This window comes from Hordeum vulgare, chromosome 5H (genome assembly GCF_904849725.1).
Source record: "Hordeum vulgare subsp. vulgare chromosome 5H, MorexV3_pseudomolecules_assembly, whole genome shotgun sequence".
Classification (NCBI taxonomy): Eukaryota; Viridiplantae; Streptophyta; class Magnoliopsida; order Poales; family Poaceae; genus Hordeum; species Hordeum vulgare.
The window spans coordinates 550,265,905-550,283,684 of record NC_058522.1 but is presented as its reverse complement, the minus strand read 5'-3'; the positions used below and the strand labels follow the sequence as shown (position 1 = coordinate 550,283,684).

Below are 17,780 nucleotides of genomic sequence, written 5' to 3'. Positions count from 1 at the left end.
CCTCCTGCTACGTGTCCTTCACCCTCGCGCCTCCTCAAAAAGGTATCTCCTGCCTCAACCTCCACTTGCCGGAGAAACCTCCATTTACACCAGGCACCCCGCCGTCCGCCTATTCCTTCCTCCGGGCAACCGACAACAACCTAGTCCTCTTCGACGTCTCCAACCCGCAGAAAAAAGCCAAGAAACTCGTCCTCATCGACAGCTCCAACCCTAGCCGGAGTTGCTACCGGGCGCCCCCGGCAGATCTGCTCGTCTAAAAGGCCAGCGGTCCTCGCCCCTCGGTGCAGCGTCTCCCTCCCTACGTCGAGTACAGTAGAAGGCCGTTCCTGAAGAACTAGGCATCCTGCAGCTCGAAGGGGGCCGCTACATCGTCGCCGACCTCAATGTCTACCACAAAAAGAAGCGCATGCGTGCCGAACTGTGCGTCTTCAACTCCGAGACTGGAAAGTGGAAAATCATCCGCAAATTGGACCCAGCAGGCAATTGCGGCCAGTTGCGCGGACTCTGGTCAACCCACAACGTGCTCGCCTTCGACGGCCGTTTCCTCTGCTGGGTCGACTACTTCAGCGGTGTCCTGCTATGTGACTTCTCCGAAAATACAGACTCCCCGTCGCTCTGCTACGTGCCTTTCCCTGGAGGAAAAGAGTACCCTGATAAGGTACGTGTTGAAAGGTACTTCCCGGAGAGATTCCGAAGTGTGTCCATCAGCCAAGGCAAGATCTGCTTTGTCCAATTGACAGTGACTTCCATGACAGAGTCCATGGTCGCTGCCGATGCCGTGAGCTCCGTGATAGAAAAAGGCAAGGGCGGCAGCAGCAGCAGCAGACTCCCCAGAAAATCACCATTTGGACGTTGAACCCCGAGTTCGAGTGGAAGCTACATCGTGTGATCAACCTGGATTCTCTCTGGGCGCAAGCTGGTTACAGAAATCTGCACATAGATCAGCGTCTTCCCGAGTTCCCAACCATCAGCTTGGATAACCCCGATGTTCTGTGCTGCCTGTTAACGGAGGAGGAATTTCATGGTAATGGGTGGATGATCATGCTTGACATGAAGAATGCACACCTGCAGTCATGTGAGTCTGTGGGTATGAAAGCTCACGTTAACAAGTTTCCTAATGCCCCCCAACTTCCAACTGCCTTCTCCAAATACCTTGAAAGGGCAACTACACTGCAAAAAGGAAAAAAGAAAAGAAAAAGAATGGCCAAAACAGATGACTAGAGGAAGCTCTCTCTTCATCATATTAAAATGCATGTCCCTTGCATACTTATTACGTAGAGTACCTGTATATTACTCCCAAACTGCTTGCCAAAACGTCTTATATTGTGTGACGGAGGAACTACTAATATTGTGTGACGGAGGAACCACTATGTAACATGGTTGCCTTTGCTTAGCTTTCTGTTGGATATTCTAGTGTAAGACTGGTCTTTTTGCTTAATTACCTTACTACCCATGATGCTATACATATGCTGCCTAGTTGTGTTAATTGAAGCATGTAATATATTGTTACTATGAATATTCTGTTAGGCTGTTCTAGTGTTTGACTTCCCCTCCAGTTGTGTAAGTGCAATACACTGAATAACCATAATGGTCATCAAGTTGTGCTTGTCGAGTCCAGAATCCTCTATTTCTATTTGTTGGATCTTTTGCTCTTTATGAGACTGCCCATTGTCTATACATGTGTTCATTGTCGGAGCCTCATAGATGGCAAACAGGTAAAAAAATACAAAAAGGAAGTTGGTTATGTATACCAAGTGTTTGGTCCAGCCCATCAGGGAACAATACTCCCTTTTGTGTGCGTTGTTACATACTCCCTCCGTTCCTAAATACAAGTCTTTTGAAAGGTTCCACTAAAGGACTAGATACGGATGTATTATTTTAGAATGCAGGTTTGCTCCGCGTGTAGTTCTAGTAAAATCTTTAAAAAGACTTATATTTAGAAACCGAAGGAGTATTACGTAACATGTTTGCCTTTGCTTAGCTTTCTGGTGGATATGCTACTCTACACTCGTGTTTTTTTGCTTGTCTCTCTTACCTGTGATGCAATACATACGCTGCCTGGTAGCATTGGGTGTAGGATTCTCAAGGGTAATTGAACTCTGGCTTAATAGCTACTGTATGCTGTCTGGCCTAAGAGCATCTCCAGCGCTTCGCGCGGCGCGCAAAAAAACCTGTTTGTCGCGCGTGTTTTGGCTGGTTTAGCGCGGTCGCCAGTGCGGCTCCAACGGCCGCGTTATAATGCAGCGCGCGCGCGTCGCTCCAGCAACGCTCAAAAATACAGCGCGCGCAACACGCACAAACCACATATACATTTTGAAAAATAAGAACAAAAATGATCAAACAAACAAAATAAATCAACAATAAATAGTCATTACAACTCAAACAAATAGTTTATCGTTCAGTACAACAAATAATGCAATAAACACAACCAATAGTTCATGAACAATACAATGTCGAATGCAGAAATCATGCTCTGTGTCGTCCATGCCATGCCCACCACTGCAAAGCGCTTGACACACATGATGGCTTGGCTCTCACCCATAGCCAAGTGATCATCAACTAGATCAGCCGAGATACCGTATGCCAACATACGCAAAGCGGCTGTCACCTTCAGAAAGGTGCTATGCCCGAGCTCTCTGGCGGCATTCCTCCTTTGCTGGAAAAACCGGTCATGGCTCGCTAGTTTCTCTGCAATGCGCATGAACAAGTCGGTGCTCATCCTAAACCGGCGACGAAAATACGACTCCGGGTATGTGGGATTCTCCACGAAATAGTTCTTCATCAATCTGTTATGGGCATCAATTCTATCTCTCCAAATTTTCTCCCGACCCATAACCGAACCACCGTGCTTAGGTTTTTTATTGATATGCATAGCTATGATCATTGCAAGATCCTCCTCCTCTTCCATATCAAATTCTTCTTCGCAAGAATCATACGACGAATTCATCTACAATGTTCAATACTATACTATAAAAACTACAATTCAAAACATGCACCAAATTCATGAAGTTTGAGCAATACATACCTTGTAGGCGTTTTGTCGAACACCTTGCGGGCGCGGCGCGGCAGCGAGCGCTCGGGCGTTGTTCCTCGGACGATGGAGGCGCGCGAGGGCCAGCGGGACTAGGAGGGGGTGGGGCGGAAGCGCGGCGGCGCGGGGATAGGCCAGGGAAGCGCCTGAACGGTCGCCGGGGGGCGGCGGCGGCGGGGATAGGCCGGGGAAGCGCCTGAACGGTCGCTGGGGGGCGCGGGCGACAGCGGCGGCGCGGGGATAGGCCGGGGAAACGCCTGAACGGTCGCCGGGGGGCGCGGGCGGCGGCGGCGGCGCGGCCGGATGGGGGGTGGGAGTGGGAGAGCGAGTGCGTGAGAGTCCAGCGCGCGGGAGCTGGCGCAGCAAATAAGCGGCGCGCGATTGCGTTTCGGCCAGCGCGTTGAACTGCATATGCCGCGCGCGCCGTTTTTGCGCTCCCGCTGGAGTCACCCGTCGCGTTGCGCGCGCGCTAAAACGGTCTAATTTGCGGCGCGACGTTAGTTTAGCGCGGCTGTTGGAGATGCTCTAAGTGTACCCCGCCTCTGTGCGATGACTCGCCCTATGTTATTCTCTGCTGCATTGACCTCCAGTGTCGCTGTTTTATACCCCTCCATGGGAATGCCAAAACTCGTGTAGTTCTTATCCTTCTCATGTGACTATCTTCCTCTTGATTCATGCCTCGCCCGACATCCTTGCACCTGGACTGTTTGTCCTGACTCGATTTTTCTTGAGGCTGCTGCCTTCAGTCTTGTGCCACCTGTACTATTGTCTATCAATATAGACCAATGCAATGCCATTTCTCTTTCTTGTTTGAAATATTGTTGTGCACATTATTTTTTTTAAGTGGCAGTTCATCTTATCTGTCCATATTGCTTGCAAGATGTTCAGATGTTGTATATATCTGAGTTGTTTTTATTTCTATTTTCAAAGGGATGACAGCGGAAAACGACAAGGTTGCAGCTCTTTCAAAGAAGCATAAGCGTGCAGGGTTTCTTTCAATGAACCGTAAGCCAAAGCGTGTGAGGTAAAGATCTGGAATCTGGTGACTGTTGTTGAGCACTTTGGGGACGCTTGTATCGAAAATGTTGATTGTTAATGGTGCAGAACAATGTTGCATTGATGATGTTATGATGCTGATGAATATCTTTATCTATTAGAGTAAATAATGCATGTTTCTCATCTATATTGGGGAGTTTGGTGTTTTTTTTGGGTGGTCTTCACGGAAAAAGGGATTGGCTGGAGAGGTTTTTCGTGTCTAATTCCTCTAATACAAACACAGGGAAGGGGTAAGGAGATCTGTTGTAGCATAATTTTTGGTGCAACTCCCACAATACAAACAAAGTGGGCGGAAAAGGGGAGATGTTGGAGATGATACCCCAACATCTTGATTAAAATTCATGCGACTGAAATTCCTTTACAATTTTATTAATTTTTTATTTTACAAATTATAATCCATGAACAATTATGAAAATACATGAATATTTTTAAAATCCAAAACACATTTTACCCTGTAGATATGCAGTGGTACTAATTACCCCCTTGAGCAAAAATTTGTCTAGATGGATGGCTATAGGCGAGAGGGGAAGTGGGGCTCGGGGATTGGTGGATGGCGCGCGACCATTAATGGCGGATGAGGGCAGATGTAATTCGCCTCGCAATCGCCCGAGCCGCTCGCGAAACTGTCCATCTGCGAAATCTCAGTTTGATGGTTTCTACATATATACCGATGTACGGACCTTCGGATGAAGAGCTCATTTGTGACACTAATTATCCGTTGAGTGAAAATCCGTTAGAATACTCCTTTAAGAATCTTTGGACCCTCGTTTTTTTATATGTGTCTCCATTAGGCAAGGTGTGAGGTGACGTCACGCGTCCAAAAATATCTTGTTGAGGACGAGGAATGAAACAGATGAACAAAAGAAGTTTGGACATGATCTCAATGATGCCCTCTATTCTTTACATGTTTTTTTATGAATCATTGACGCAACATGCCGATCCTATCTAACATAAACAAGGAAAAGGAAAAAGTGGGGTAATACAATGTTAAATGTCTCCAAAATCTGATATTTCAATAAAAGATCCATTAAATGGGGTAATATGGGTCACAAATGCACAACTGCGGGGTAAATAGTGAATTCACCATATATTTTAATATGAGAATATTTCCATAATTTGTCCATGGCAAAGGTGTCGTGCATCCCCGAGATTACGTCGATGTCTAATACCCAGCCGGAGTAGTGGATCTTACACTCTATGGAGGACCTGAACGACGACGATCGCTGCATCTATTGATATTGTTATATGGAGGTATTGGCATGTGTGGAATGAAATTATCCATCATAAGCCGGCACCGCCAGTGGAAGCGTCTAAACGTCTTATACAGAGCTATGTATCCTCCCTACTGAACCTGTGGCACTATTCCACGATGGAGCTAGTGAAAGGGAAGATGGTGGCAGATGAGGATATGGTGCGGCTCAGCCGTTATTGCATGTGAAAATTCCTAAGCCACCACCTCCTAAATGGTAGCCTCGTCCTGCAAGATGGACCAAGCTGAACGTCGATGGGACTCTTTTTACGACCGATGATACTGTAGACGCCGGTATGATCTTGTGTAACCAGGATGGCACCATCATCTTCTTGGTATGTTGTTCCCTTTGGTCATGCACTGGCGTCCTGCATGCTGAGCTTGATGGATGCATGAGATCAAGTTTCTTTTGGGTTCAAGAGAGTGCGTAGTTACTCATACTCCTAGCCAGCAAAATAATGTAAGTCATGTTCTAGCAAACTTTGGTAAATCGAAGAACCGTGCGGTTTGTTTGGCTCCGTTCTTGACCGTCTAATATCCCTAGTCTGTGTAGGCATGAGCCTATTTGCTCTTGAGTAATACACATCTGTAACCCTATGAATTTAGAATAAAACTTTCTTACCAGCGCAAAAAAAAAAATCAGGAGGGGAAAAGGGAAAGAAAATGGGGAGCAGCAGAGCGCTTGTACTAGGTCATTTGCTCAATCGCTACCGCATGTACGTTTGCTTGATTTAGGGATGATGAGCGATGGGTAAAACATACTCCCTCCGTTTCTAAATATAAGTCTTTTAAAAAAATTATTACTCCCTTCTTTTTGGTTTATAGGGCTCATCTCAAAATTTTCAGATTTCCATTATATTAGACTCATTTTGAGACTAAGTGAGTTAAAGTGATTTGAGTCTCACGCCATATTTAATTCATAGAGTTTAGAGAAAGGAGATGAGTGGCTATGCATGCATCGTTTTCTACATTCATCATGCAAGTCCAATGAAAGAAAGGATGCTACATTTATTTTCTTGAAAATTGAATATGTGAGAAATATTTCATTGGCTAGTTTAAACTAGTATCATCCACTCACAATTCACCTTGGTTGATGAGATTTCAGATTTGAGCCCTATAAACCGGAAAGAAGGAAGTACGAGACTACATACGAAGCAAAATGAGTGAATCTACACTTTAAAATTGTTGGAATTATGCCCTAGAGGCAATAATAAATGTAGTTATTGTTATAATTCCTGTATCAAGATAATCGTTTATTATCCATGCTATAATTGTATTGAATGAAGACTCATTTACATGTGTGGATACATAGACAAAACACCGTCCCTAGCATGCCTCTAGTTGGCTAGCCAGTTGATCAATGATAGTCAGTGTCTTCTGATTATGAACAAAGGTGTTGTTGCTTGATAACTGGATCACGTCATTAGGAGAATCACGTGATGGACTAGACCCAAACTAATAGACGTAGCATGTTGATCGTGTCATTTTGTTGCTACTGTTTTCTGCGTGTCAAGTATTTATTCCTATGACCATGAGATCATATAACTCACTGACACCGGAGGAATGCTTTGTGTGTATCAAACGTCGCAACGTAACTGGGTGACTATAAAGGTGCTCTACAGGTATCTCCGAAGGTGTTAGTTGAGTTAGTATGGATCAAGACTGGGATTTGTCACTCCGTGTGACGGAGAGGTATCTCGGGGCCCACTCGGTAATACAACATCACACACAAGCCTTGCAAGCAATGTAACTTAGTGTAAGTTGCGGGATCTTGTATTACGGAACGAGTAAAGAGACTTGCCGGTAAACGAGATTGAAATAGGTATACGGATACTGACGATCGAATCTCGAGCAAGTAACATACCGAAGGACAAAGGGAATGACATACGGGATTATATGAATCCTTGGCACTGAGGTTCAAACGATAAGATCTTCGTAGAATATGTAGGATCCAATATGGGCATCCAGGTCCCGCTATTGGATATTGACCGAGGAGTCTCTCGGGTCATGTCTACATAGTTCTCGAACCCGCAGGGTCTGCACACTTAAGGTTCGACGTTGTTTTATGCGTATTTGAGTTATATGGTTGGTTACCGAATGTTGTTCGGAGTCCCGGATGAGATCACGGACGTCACGAGGGTTTCTGGAATGGTCCGGAAGCGAAGATTGATATATAGGATGACCTCATTTGATTACCGGAAGGTTTTCGGAGTTACCGGGAATGTACCGGGAATGACGAATGGGTTCCGGGAGTTCACCGGGGGGGGGAGCAACCCACCCCGGGGAAGCCCATAGGCCTTGAGGGTGGCACACCAGCCCTTAGTGGGCTGGTGGGACAGCCCAAAAGGGCTCTATGCGCCAAGAGAAGAAAAATCAAGAGGAAAAGAAAAAAAAGGAGGAAGTGGGAAGGAAGGGGGACTCCCTCCCACCAAACCAAGTCCAACTTGGTTTGGGGGGGGGGGAGTCCTCCCCCCTTGGACTCGGCCGACCCCCTTGGGGCTCCTTGGAGCCCCAAGGCAAGGTCCCCTCCCTCCCACCTATATATACGGAGGTTTTAGGGCTGATTTGCGACGACTTTTCCACGGCAGCCCGACCACATACCTCCACGGTTTTTCCTCTAGATCGCGTTTCTGCGGAGCTCGGGCGGAGCCCTGCTGAGACAAGGTCATCACCAACCTCCGGAGCGCCGTCACGCTGCCGGAGAACTCTTCTACCTCTCCGTCTCTCTTGTTGGATCAAGAAGGCCGAGATCATCGTCGAGCTGTACGTGTGCTGAACGCGGAGGTGCCGTCCGTTCGGTACTAGATCGTGGGACTGATCGCGGGATTGTTCGCGGGGCGGATCGAGGGACGTGAGGACGTTCCACTACATCAACCGCGTTCTCTAACGCTTCTGCTGTACGGTCTACGAGGGTACGTAGATCACTCATCCCCTCTCGTAGATGGACATCACCATGATAGGTCTTCGTGCGCGTAGGAAAATTTTTGTTTCCCATGCGACGTTCCCCAACAAAAATACGTCTATATACATCCGTATGTACTTTTTTAGTGAAAGCTCTAAAAAAATTATATTTAGGAATAGAGGGGGTATTTAGCAGGCATTAGCGTCAAATATGAAGGCCACATCTGGAGGCGAGGCGAATTGGGCCAGCCCAGTTCCAGGGTTCGCTGCGCTATCACTGCTTTCTTCATTCCCTATGCTGCAACAATTGTTTTTTTTTCTGTTCTTTTCGGACAGAGATTAGCACACCTATATGTTAAGAAATAGAGGAAATGCCAATTACAAGATCGAGAATGAGCGCCACAAAACGGCAGCTCCTTACTTGCATCATTAGAAATTCAAGAAAAGGCTAATTAGGGACTACTCTCTTAACGCTAGCCGTCCCCACCTTCCGCCATTCCCTACAACGATCATGGTTTTTTTTCGCCATGGCAGGTGGTAGAAGGGACTTGTTGTAGGATATCCTTTGGTTGCGCTCGAGCGATAGGCAACGTAGCGAGTACAGGAAAACCGAGTTCATACCATTCATGCACTTAGCAGGGACAACCGGCTTGATTCCTGTCCACCGCTGTTAGAGCTCGGAACCTAGTTGGAAAGGCCAATCCAAGAGTTGGTGAGGTTCCAGACTTCACAGGCATAGACACAATGTGCCAGCAAAAGCTCGATGGTCTCTGGCTCTCGAAAACGGAGAGGACAAGATTTCTAGTGGGGGAGGCGAGGCCTCAGTTCGCCAAACGATCTGACATCCAAGCGCGAGTACGAAGGGACCAGCCATGCGAAGTACTCCCTCGGTTCCTTTTAAAGATTTTATTGAACTATATATGGAGTAAAATAGATGAATAAATACTTTAAAATATGTTTATATACATTTGTATGTAGTTCATAATGGAATATCTAAAAGGTCTTATATTTACCAATGAAGTAAGTACTTTCGTAAGGCTTCCAGATGTGCTGCTCCGACCACATTGATGCGCACAAGTAAGGTGGTATCACAACAAGCAGGCTTGGTGGAGTTGATACATGATGTTGTCCACTTCCATAACAAAGTGAGGTTGGCACATCAGTCTAGGCGATAGATCAATGAACCACAGGATGGCAGCAACATGCTGAATCCGGCGAGCCACGATCGATGCTGGGACAAGCAAAATGCGATGCTGGGACAAGCTGTTCACCGACGAGCTGCCCTGCCCGGTCGACGCAATCCTAAACGCATGCTTCGCTTCAATCCAACGGCAGGGGAGCGGACCGATCTCGCGCCCTGCCCGGCCGACGGGCGGCTAACGTCGTCCTTTTTTATTTATTTTGATTGATGACCTGATTTACACAAGGGAAGGGAATGTTTCTCATAATAAATCGGGCGAAAGCCTATTTCTTTTTTTTTTTCGAAATTAATTATTAGGAACAGTCAGCAATCCGCCCTGTGTTTGCGCTCGCGTCCCACTCCCACTCTCCCTCCCCTCCGTCGTATGCGGCGGCAGCGGCCTCGGGCGCTCCTCCGACGACCCCCTCGTAACCACCGTCCGTACCCACCCAACCAAACCCGCAGAGCTCCACGGCAAGCCTCTCTCTCCTCGACCCGAACAGCCAGCCATGGCGGCCGCACTTCTCGCCGCCGCCGCGCCCTCGCCTCTCCCGCCGGCACCTTGGAGACGGAGGCCTCTCCTCGCGGCTCCGCCGCCCGCTCTCCGCTGCCTCAGGGCTCCCCCATCCGATCCTCCCGCAATCCCGCCGCCTCCCCGCAAAGCCCTCGCTCCCGTCGCGCGCGCCGTGGCGCCGGCGCGAGGCGGGGCTGAGGCGACGGAAGAGCCAGGCCAGGCGCCCCGCGACTGGGGCGCGCTCGCGGGGCGGCTGGCGGTGGGCGCGCTCCTGGGATCCGCCGCCCTGCTCGGCTGCCGCGGCGCGGCGCTCGCGGCCGCCGAGGACTCCATCAAGGCGTCCGGGTTCGGGCTGCGGGTGGCGGCGTCGCTGCGGAGCCTCGGCTGGCCCGACGACGCCGTCGTCTTCACGCTGGCCACGTTACCGGTGCTCGAGCTGCGAGGAGCAATTCCGGCCGGGTACTGGATGCGCCTGCACCCCGTCCGGCTGACCGTCCTGGCAGTTTTGGGGTATGATTTTCTTATCCCCAGTGTCAATGCTTCATTTAGGGCAATAGATTTAGTGTCAGTTCCTCAAGGTGTTCGGCAGTTTTAACTGTATGTTGAAGTGGATTGACTTTGTAGCGTTTTAGTTTTGCTTGTTGATGAAATAAACCCCATTATGTATTGAACCTGAAGAATTAGAGCAGGCCCAAAGAAAGGGCAACACAGTAAATCAATTTATGTTGCTTCCACAAGCCATCTATTGCAAGACGATACCTATCCTAACATGCAAACTAAGTGAATATTAATATATGACTCATTTTAGTTACTGCGTGGAACTGAGGTGGCCACTCAACTGACGGCCATCTCTAACACAACTTTGCTTTTCTTGCCTGCTTTTGCTCGGGATAATTGGTTGTTTTCTATTTGTGCATTGCTAAGGTTTAGAGTTAGTGACACTTGATTATCGCTTACTAGTTACTACAGATTTGCTGTTCCTACATGGTATTAGAGCTCATTCTGAGGAGAGCACATTATGATCAAGGGACTGAAATTAGCAAGTTAGCAAATATAGTTGAATGGAAAGGGTTCACGTTTCGACCCTCAGTTATATGCTATGCTCACTTTATCGCATGAACAAATTTTCACTCTTAGTCCCCCAAAAGAAAGAGTTCCCTGCCTGTTTTGCCTGTTTTTCTACGGGAACATCAGGAGCTCTACTTTAATTAAAGAAGGGGGAAGTCTGTATATAACTCAAAACCAGCTAAAAACCCAAAGAAAAAATACATGCCAATTAATCTCGATCAAGCTGGCCTATACACGGAAGGTCAGCACGAATTAGAGATATGCCCTCATCAGAGGAGGCCCGGGCATTTTGGAAGATCCCGTGGCAGCGCTCCTTCCACAGGGACAGACAACATAAATCGCCATGGATGCCGTCTTCCAGCATTGGGGATTTTTTACTCCATATGAAGGTTTTCTCCACCGGCCAACGACGGAAGGCCTCAGGGTAATGGCAGAAGCTCTAGGACGAGAGAAGGCAAATCAAATTTTCTTAGCAAAAGAACATCCCAGCATTAGAGGGTTCGCCGATTCCAGCACCTGATCACACATGGTGCACACATCGTTGTGTGGCCAGCCTCTCACATGCAGCCTGTCTGCAGTCTACAGTCTGTTCTGCAGTGGAAGCCAGAGTTAAAACTTCACTTCTCCTTCAGGTTTAACACACCAAATTTTCAGTAGGTAATTACACTGAATCTGGCGAAGAACGTACACAAACACGGCCAAGTAAAGTTGCAGGCTGTGAGCTTGTAAGATAAGCAGTCTGGTTTTCAGCTACCCCCCCCCCCCCCCCCCCTCCCAACCTACACACTGCACTTTAGACCAAATCTGCAATAACATGTCAATTTCCTCGTCCGAGTTAATCCTCCACCCTCCTTCCCTGATCCCATCACAAACAGAGATACTTTTCCTAGAGGCCAACCAGAATAAGCTGGGCGCCATATCTTTCAGAAGGGCTCCATCGAGCCAACCGTCGAACCAGAATGAGGCCAACCCCATTCGCAATGTGAATCTAAGTGCAGGTGAGCTGCTGATCGGTCACATTGCAAGGAACAGGCAGTCCTTTCCAAGGTCTGTCCACATTGTCCCAGTTGAACCATAGCCATCTTAACTGCAATGCCCTGCTAATGTTCTCCAAATCTTTCACTTCTAATCCCCAACATTATTTAGACGAGCAGACTTTCATCCAGCTAACTAAACGCTTGCCCCCGTGCGCCTCTTATCCACACCAGAGAAAACTTCTCCTGATCTTGTCTATTGTTTTGATATTCCACTTGGAGTGTGGAAAAGCAGTGAAGAAGTAGGTTGTGACTTCTGAGCGCTGTCAGCACATAACTTGTTAGGCGTTAGATGCTCCTTTCCGGGCATGAATTTTACCTTCCATGGCTTCAACCTCCCGGCAATTCTATCCAAGAGAGTTGGCATTCAATTCTTTACGGGTCCTGGTGCTGAGAGGAAGCCCTAAATAGTTGCATGGCAAGGCCCCCCAGCAAACCACCAAAAGCAGATAAAAGATCCTGTAGACCCAGGTGGTCACAGTGAATAGGATAGGCCACACACTTGTTGAGATTCACCTGAAGACCAGAGACATTACCGAAGAAATGAAGGGGGCCGAGGCCACAGAAAGCTCCTCCTTGACAGAGTTCAAGAAGAGAGCGATGTCATCCGCATAAAGAACTTGTTCTCATCTTCTCAGCTCATTGCATGACAGGGGATAAGAGGCCATGACCAGTAGCTTTGGTCAGAATGCACTGTAAAGGTTCCAGGGCCAAAATGAAGAGCATTAGGGCAAGCAGGTCTCCCTGTCTCATCCCTCTCCTATGAATAAAAGTGCCACCAGGCTTCCCATTTAACAGGAACTCTTGAGGACAAAGAACTCAGGGTCAACGAAAAATGACCCCTCCAACGAGCACTGAAACCATAACCCTGAAGAGCCTCAAGCAGAAAAATCCCATCTGACTGAATCAAACGCCTTAGCAAAGTCCAGTTTGAGTAAAAGTAGAGGTATTTTCTTCAAGTGAGCTTCCTTGATAATGTTTTTCACAAACAGAAAGTTATCCTGGATCGGCCTTTTCTTCATGAAGGCGTTTTGGCTCGCAGGGATCAGGGTATGCAGCTCCAGGGCAGAACGAGAAGCAATCAAGTTCCGTAATATCTTAGTAATACTATGCATATGACTCACAGGCCGGAAGCAAGAGGCGAAGAAGCACATCCTTTTTTGGAATGAGAACAATATTGGCAGTGTTCAACAGCTCAGTGATCACCTCTCAGCTCATGCATTTTATTTAGGGCAGACAGAAGGTCCGAGCACACGATATCCCCAAAGGTTTTGTCAAAAGCCCCAATATATCCATCCGGGCCCGGATCCTTCTCAGCATGGAGATGGATATGGCATCTTTGAGCTCCGTAAGCCAGAAAGTATCATCAAGGTGCGGAAGATCAGCCAAGGGGAATTGCAGGAAATCCCAGTTAAGCCCCATATCATCTGGCAAGCCTCCTCGAGCAGGGAATTGAAGTGATGCAGCAGCACCTGAGCTTTAGCATCATGGTCAGACGTCTCTTCACCCTCAGATTTTTCAGAACAGGAATGTGACTCTTCCTCCTCTGGGTCATTCACTTAACGTGAAAAGCTTTTGTGTTTGCATCTCCAGATTTGATCCACGTATACAAGATCTCTGATGCCATCTCACTCTGTCAAGCGCTGCAAATACAAACTGCTTCGATTTCAAGAGAAAACAAAGGTTTCATTCCTTAGCAAATAGCTCACGCTCCTCCTGATCAATGTCCAACTGGAAAATCACCTCAGTGACTACCTCCTTTCTGAATCTCACGTCCTTCTTTAATCTTGTACTCTATATCACAGTTTCAGAGCATGAGCGGTTCTTGACAGCTTGATGTGCAGAGCATCCTTCGAGCGAACAGGTTTAGCCCAGCCTCAAGCACCTTCTCTCTGAATCCCTCCATCCTTTGCCAACAAACCTCATATCTGGACCCTTTATAGTGCTTGACATCCATCTTCTGGAGGATAGTTGGCCAGCGATGCAAAATGGCAGTTGAGGCCGGAGACAACTGATATACAAGTGGCTCAACTCCCAAGATCAATACGATCAAATTTGGAATGAACCGTGTTCTCTCTCTCCTTAGAGCAGGTGAATCTCCTTCTATTAAGAGTAATTTCCTGGAGCTCAAGATCCTCAATCACGTTTCTAAAGCGGTTCATCATTCTGAGATTAATGTTGGCATTGCTTTCGTCGCTGACACGGCAAATGAGATTAAAGTCCCCAAGAATCATCCAATCAGGCAACACACTATTCTTTATGCTCTTAAGCTCGTTGAGAAAAAGAATCTTATCACTGTCCTCCGGAGGCCCATACACAGCAGCATTATTGGTCAGATCAGTAATAGTATCAGTAATAAACTGAGAGCCTCAGGCATTATAGTCGAAGGAAATAGCAAAATCATCTGTGCTGGCAACCAGGATCCCACCACTTGTACCATTAGCAGCTCTGAAGACCAAGTCCTAGAAAATCGGCTGCCCAGGACCTCAGCCACAATACTTTTATCAACATCAGCCAATTTAGTTTCTTGAAAACAATACAATGTTGCGCTTTAGCTGAGAAAATTTCTGTACCGACCTCCTCCAGGCCGGGTTGTTCAACTCTCTCGTGTTGCAGTTAAGGAGCTTTATATTCCATCGAAGAAAACGACACGGTGAACAAACAAGAAGATCATATTGAGCATCCAGCAACTAGAAGCAGGCAAGCAACAACCAGAGGTGACATAACCAGCACAGCCGGAAACAGAGGACGACAAGGTACAATACTCCCTGCCTGGTTTTGGCAATGGCTCTAATGGCATGGTTGATGGTTTTGCTCGAGCGGCATGCACCTCACCTTGGCTTTGCACATGCGGGTGGTATTTGTATTTCACCTTCGTCCTCCTTCTCTTCCCTCCCGTCACTGTCCTCCCTCCCCTCCGCCTCATGCTATCATCGAGCAATCCTGAAATCTAATCCTGTGCCACTCACACCTCGAGTACCTGAGAACCGCTGGTTAATGTGCTCCAGGAAGAGGCGCTCGAGCATCGCCGCCCGCAGCAGTTGCACGCCTTAACCAGCCTGGGCATGCTGGCTCTCATTTTCACTCTCCGTCCAGCACACAAAGCCGACTGATACTCCATGTTGTGTCGGTGACTCAGTGTTGAAGTCGGCTGCACAGCATGCCTACCAGTGAGAGCTCTCCATCGCCTCGTTCTCACCGACTTTGCCTATCACCTCTGAATAGCAGTGAGACGATTCCATCCCATCTCCCTTTGATTTGCTTGTTTGAGGAATTCTGGGGACCACTAATCCATTATAGATCCGTGCATGTGTTTAAATTCTTGGTTGGAAGCAATGTGTTATGGGGACTGCATGAATGTGGTTCGACTGATACCTGCGACTGGTTTTTTCTTTTGAATAGATATCACTAAGATGAATGTACTACAACTGTTAGCATTTTTTGAAGGGAGAATTGGCAGTACAACATGGACAAAGCATAGGAGCCCCCTTCCACTGAGAGAAGCTAGGACCTGGTACTACTATTGGAGTAAAGGCATTTTAGTTAGGTTTAGGAGGATGGGATTAACATGTTGATCTTCCTCTCAAGCTCTTCCTCCTTAGTCCCAACCACCTGACAAAACTCCTTCCTGCCTTTTACTACTACAAAGGTCAGCATCGCCTCTATGTGAAACGTGTTTAATAACCTCCTGCAAAATAACATTCAGAAAAATTCTGGACGCCCATTTCAGAAGAATAGGGAAGAATCCACTCTGAATAGATTTCTGTAGTGTGCAGAAGACAGAAGAGAGAGGGACAGAGCGAGGGGATTGCGATGATGTTGAGGCCAAGTGCTGGACTATTTAGCATTTGATATTAGTGTTTTCTGCATTCTGATGATTGATATCTAGGCTGTGATAGTGTTTTATGGTTGTTTTTCAGTGGTGCGGCTGAAATGTGAATTGCATTTGATATTAGTAGTTTTTTTTTATCCTGGTGATTGATATATAGGGCCATGATGATGATGTTTTATGGTCAATTTCCAGTGGCGCGGCTGAAATGTAAATTGCGAGTTGTCAGTCTAGCGTCAGCAACTTGACATCTTTCTTCAGAGAACGTTTCATGCTCTATCAGAAAATGTATCGTATGCTACAGAAACAGAACTTTACATCAACTCTCTGTTTCTCCAGGAACATGGTGCCTGTGCCATTCATCATCCTCTACCTGAAGAAACTCGCAACTTTCCTCTCGCAAAGAAGCGCTTGGGCGACCCAGATAATGGACATCCTCTTCGAGCGGGCGCGGCGGAAGGCTGCGCCCGTCGAGGAGTTCCAGTGGCTCGGACTGATGCTGTTCGTCGCCGTCCCGTTCCCAGGCACCGGAGCATGGACCGGCGCCATCATCGCGTCCGTCCTGGGCATGCCCTTCTGGTCAGGCTTGTCCGCAAACTTTGTGGGAGTCGTCCTGGCAGGGTTGCTGGTAAACTTGCTGATGAACCTCGGTCTCAAGTACGCCATTGGCACTGGGGTGCTCCTCTTCGTTGTATCAACTGTCATGTGGGGTGCCCTCCGGGGTATCAAGAAATCGCTGAATACGTGATGATGCTTTGGGTGAATCCACGCCCAAGTGTTGTTCGGTGCGTTTTGCGTGTAATAACCCTCGCGAGGCGTGTTTGATTAGTTGCAAAGGCCGTTTCTGCTTTCCCTGCGTTGGTAGTCTTTTGCAGATGTTGGTCAAAGATTCAGAGTAACTGGGACGTTGTTGTTTGCACTGCATTCCTTGGCTTTGTAATTAACAAGAGTAGATAGCTAGTAGAGATCCAAATCATAAGATGGTTGGCAAGATGGAAGTTTGTAACTAGCTAGAATTTCATGTCTTTGAGGTGAGTACAGGATGGAAGTTTGAGTGCCGTGTGATAGTAGAGATCCATGGTATGAAGGCACGTACAATTGGGATATACAGTGGAGTGGTTGGTAACAAGGTTTGATAAGATGTTGTGTTCCGTTCCGTGTGAAAAAAAGGAAGGAGGTGCGGGCTGGTGAGCATCGGCAGCACTGCCTCCCTCTTTCCTTTCCTGCCTGCTGGTTGAAAAGAGAGATCCATCCCGAAGGAATAAAAACAAACCGTTGCACAGAAATTACACAAGGGAAGCGAGGGAAGATGATACAGTAAAAACAAGGGGAAGGCGGCAGCGCTGTGAAAACTATCTTGGCTCGGCTGGAAAAGAAGATGGATGCATGTATACTTTTACACATGGGCACCGTTGATCCCACCACATCCCTCTCCCTCTCCTGGTCTCCTGGTCGTTCGGTCATGGTCGTGTGGTGTTGGGTTGTGGGGCCACCATGGCAAGCGTTGGGAAGGGATATCCTCTACTCAGCTTTGCAGGCCCGACAGGAAGATCGCCGGAGCCCAGCCTCAGGCCTGCGTCGCGATTCTGCCCGGTGCCCACCAACGCCCCCTCCTCTGTCGTCTGCGTCTGCGTCTGCGTCTGCGTCTGCGTGTTCCCCAATCCCGATGGAAAGCCGGGGAAGGTAAAAGTTGGTGGGGAGAGAGCGAAAGGGATGCATGCACGGCAACGGCGATGCCCATCGCCGATGGCGGGCTGATCGATCGACAAGGGACCCTGCAGGTGGTCACAGGTAAGGACGGACGAGATCATCTGGTGCATGCATGCATGCATTGGCATTGGCATTGGCAATGGCAGTGCCACGTCTGGACCAGCAGGGGCAGGGGCAGGGTGGGTGAAGTGGAGTTTGGAGGGTCCCC

At 47.8% G+C, this 17,780-nt stretch overlaps 1 protein-coding gene across 1 annotated transcript; it reads left to right on the top strand.

The window, feature by feature from the left end:
* Positions 1–5,456: 5,456 nt before the first annotated feature.
* LOC123397250 lies at positions 5,457–17,001 on the top strand. The gene is made up of 3 exons (XM_045091874.1): positions 5,457–5,511; positions 9,736–10,441; positions 16,202–17,001. Exons 1-3 carry the CDS (start codon positions 5,457–5,459, stop codon positions 16,608–16,610), a joined length of 1,170 nt encoding a protein of 389 aa, XP_044947809.1. The 3' UTR covers positions 16,611–17,001.
* The last annotated feature ends 779 nt before the right edge of the window (positions 17,002–17,780 follow it).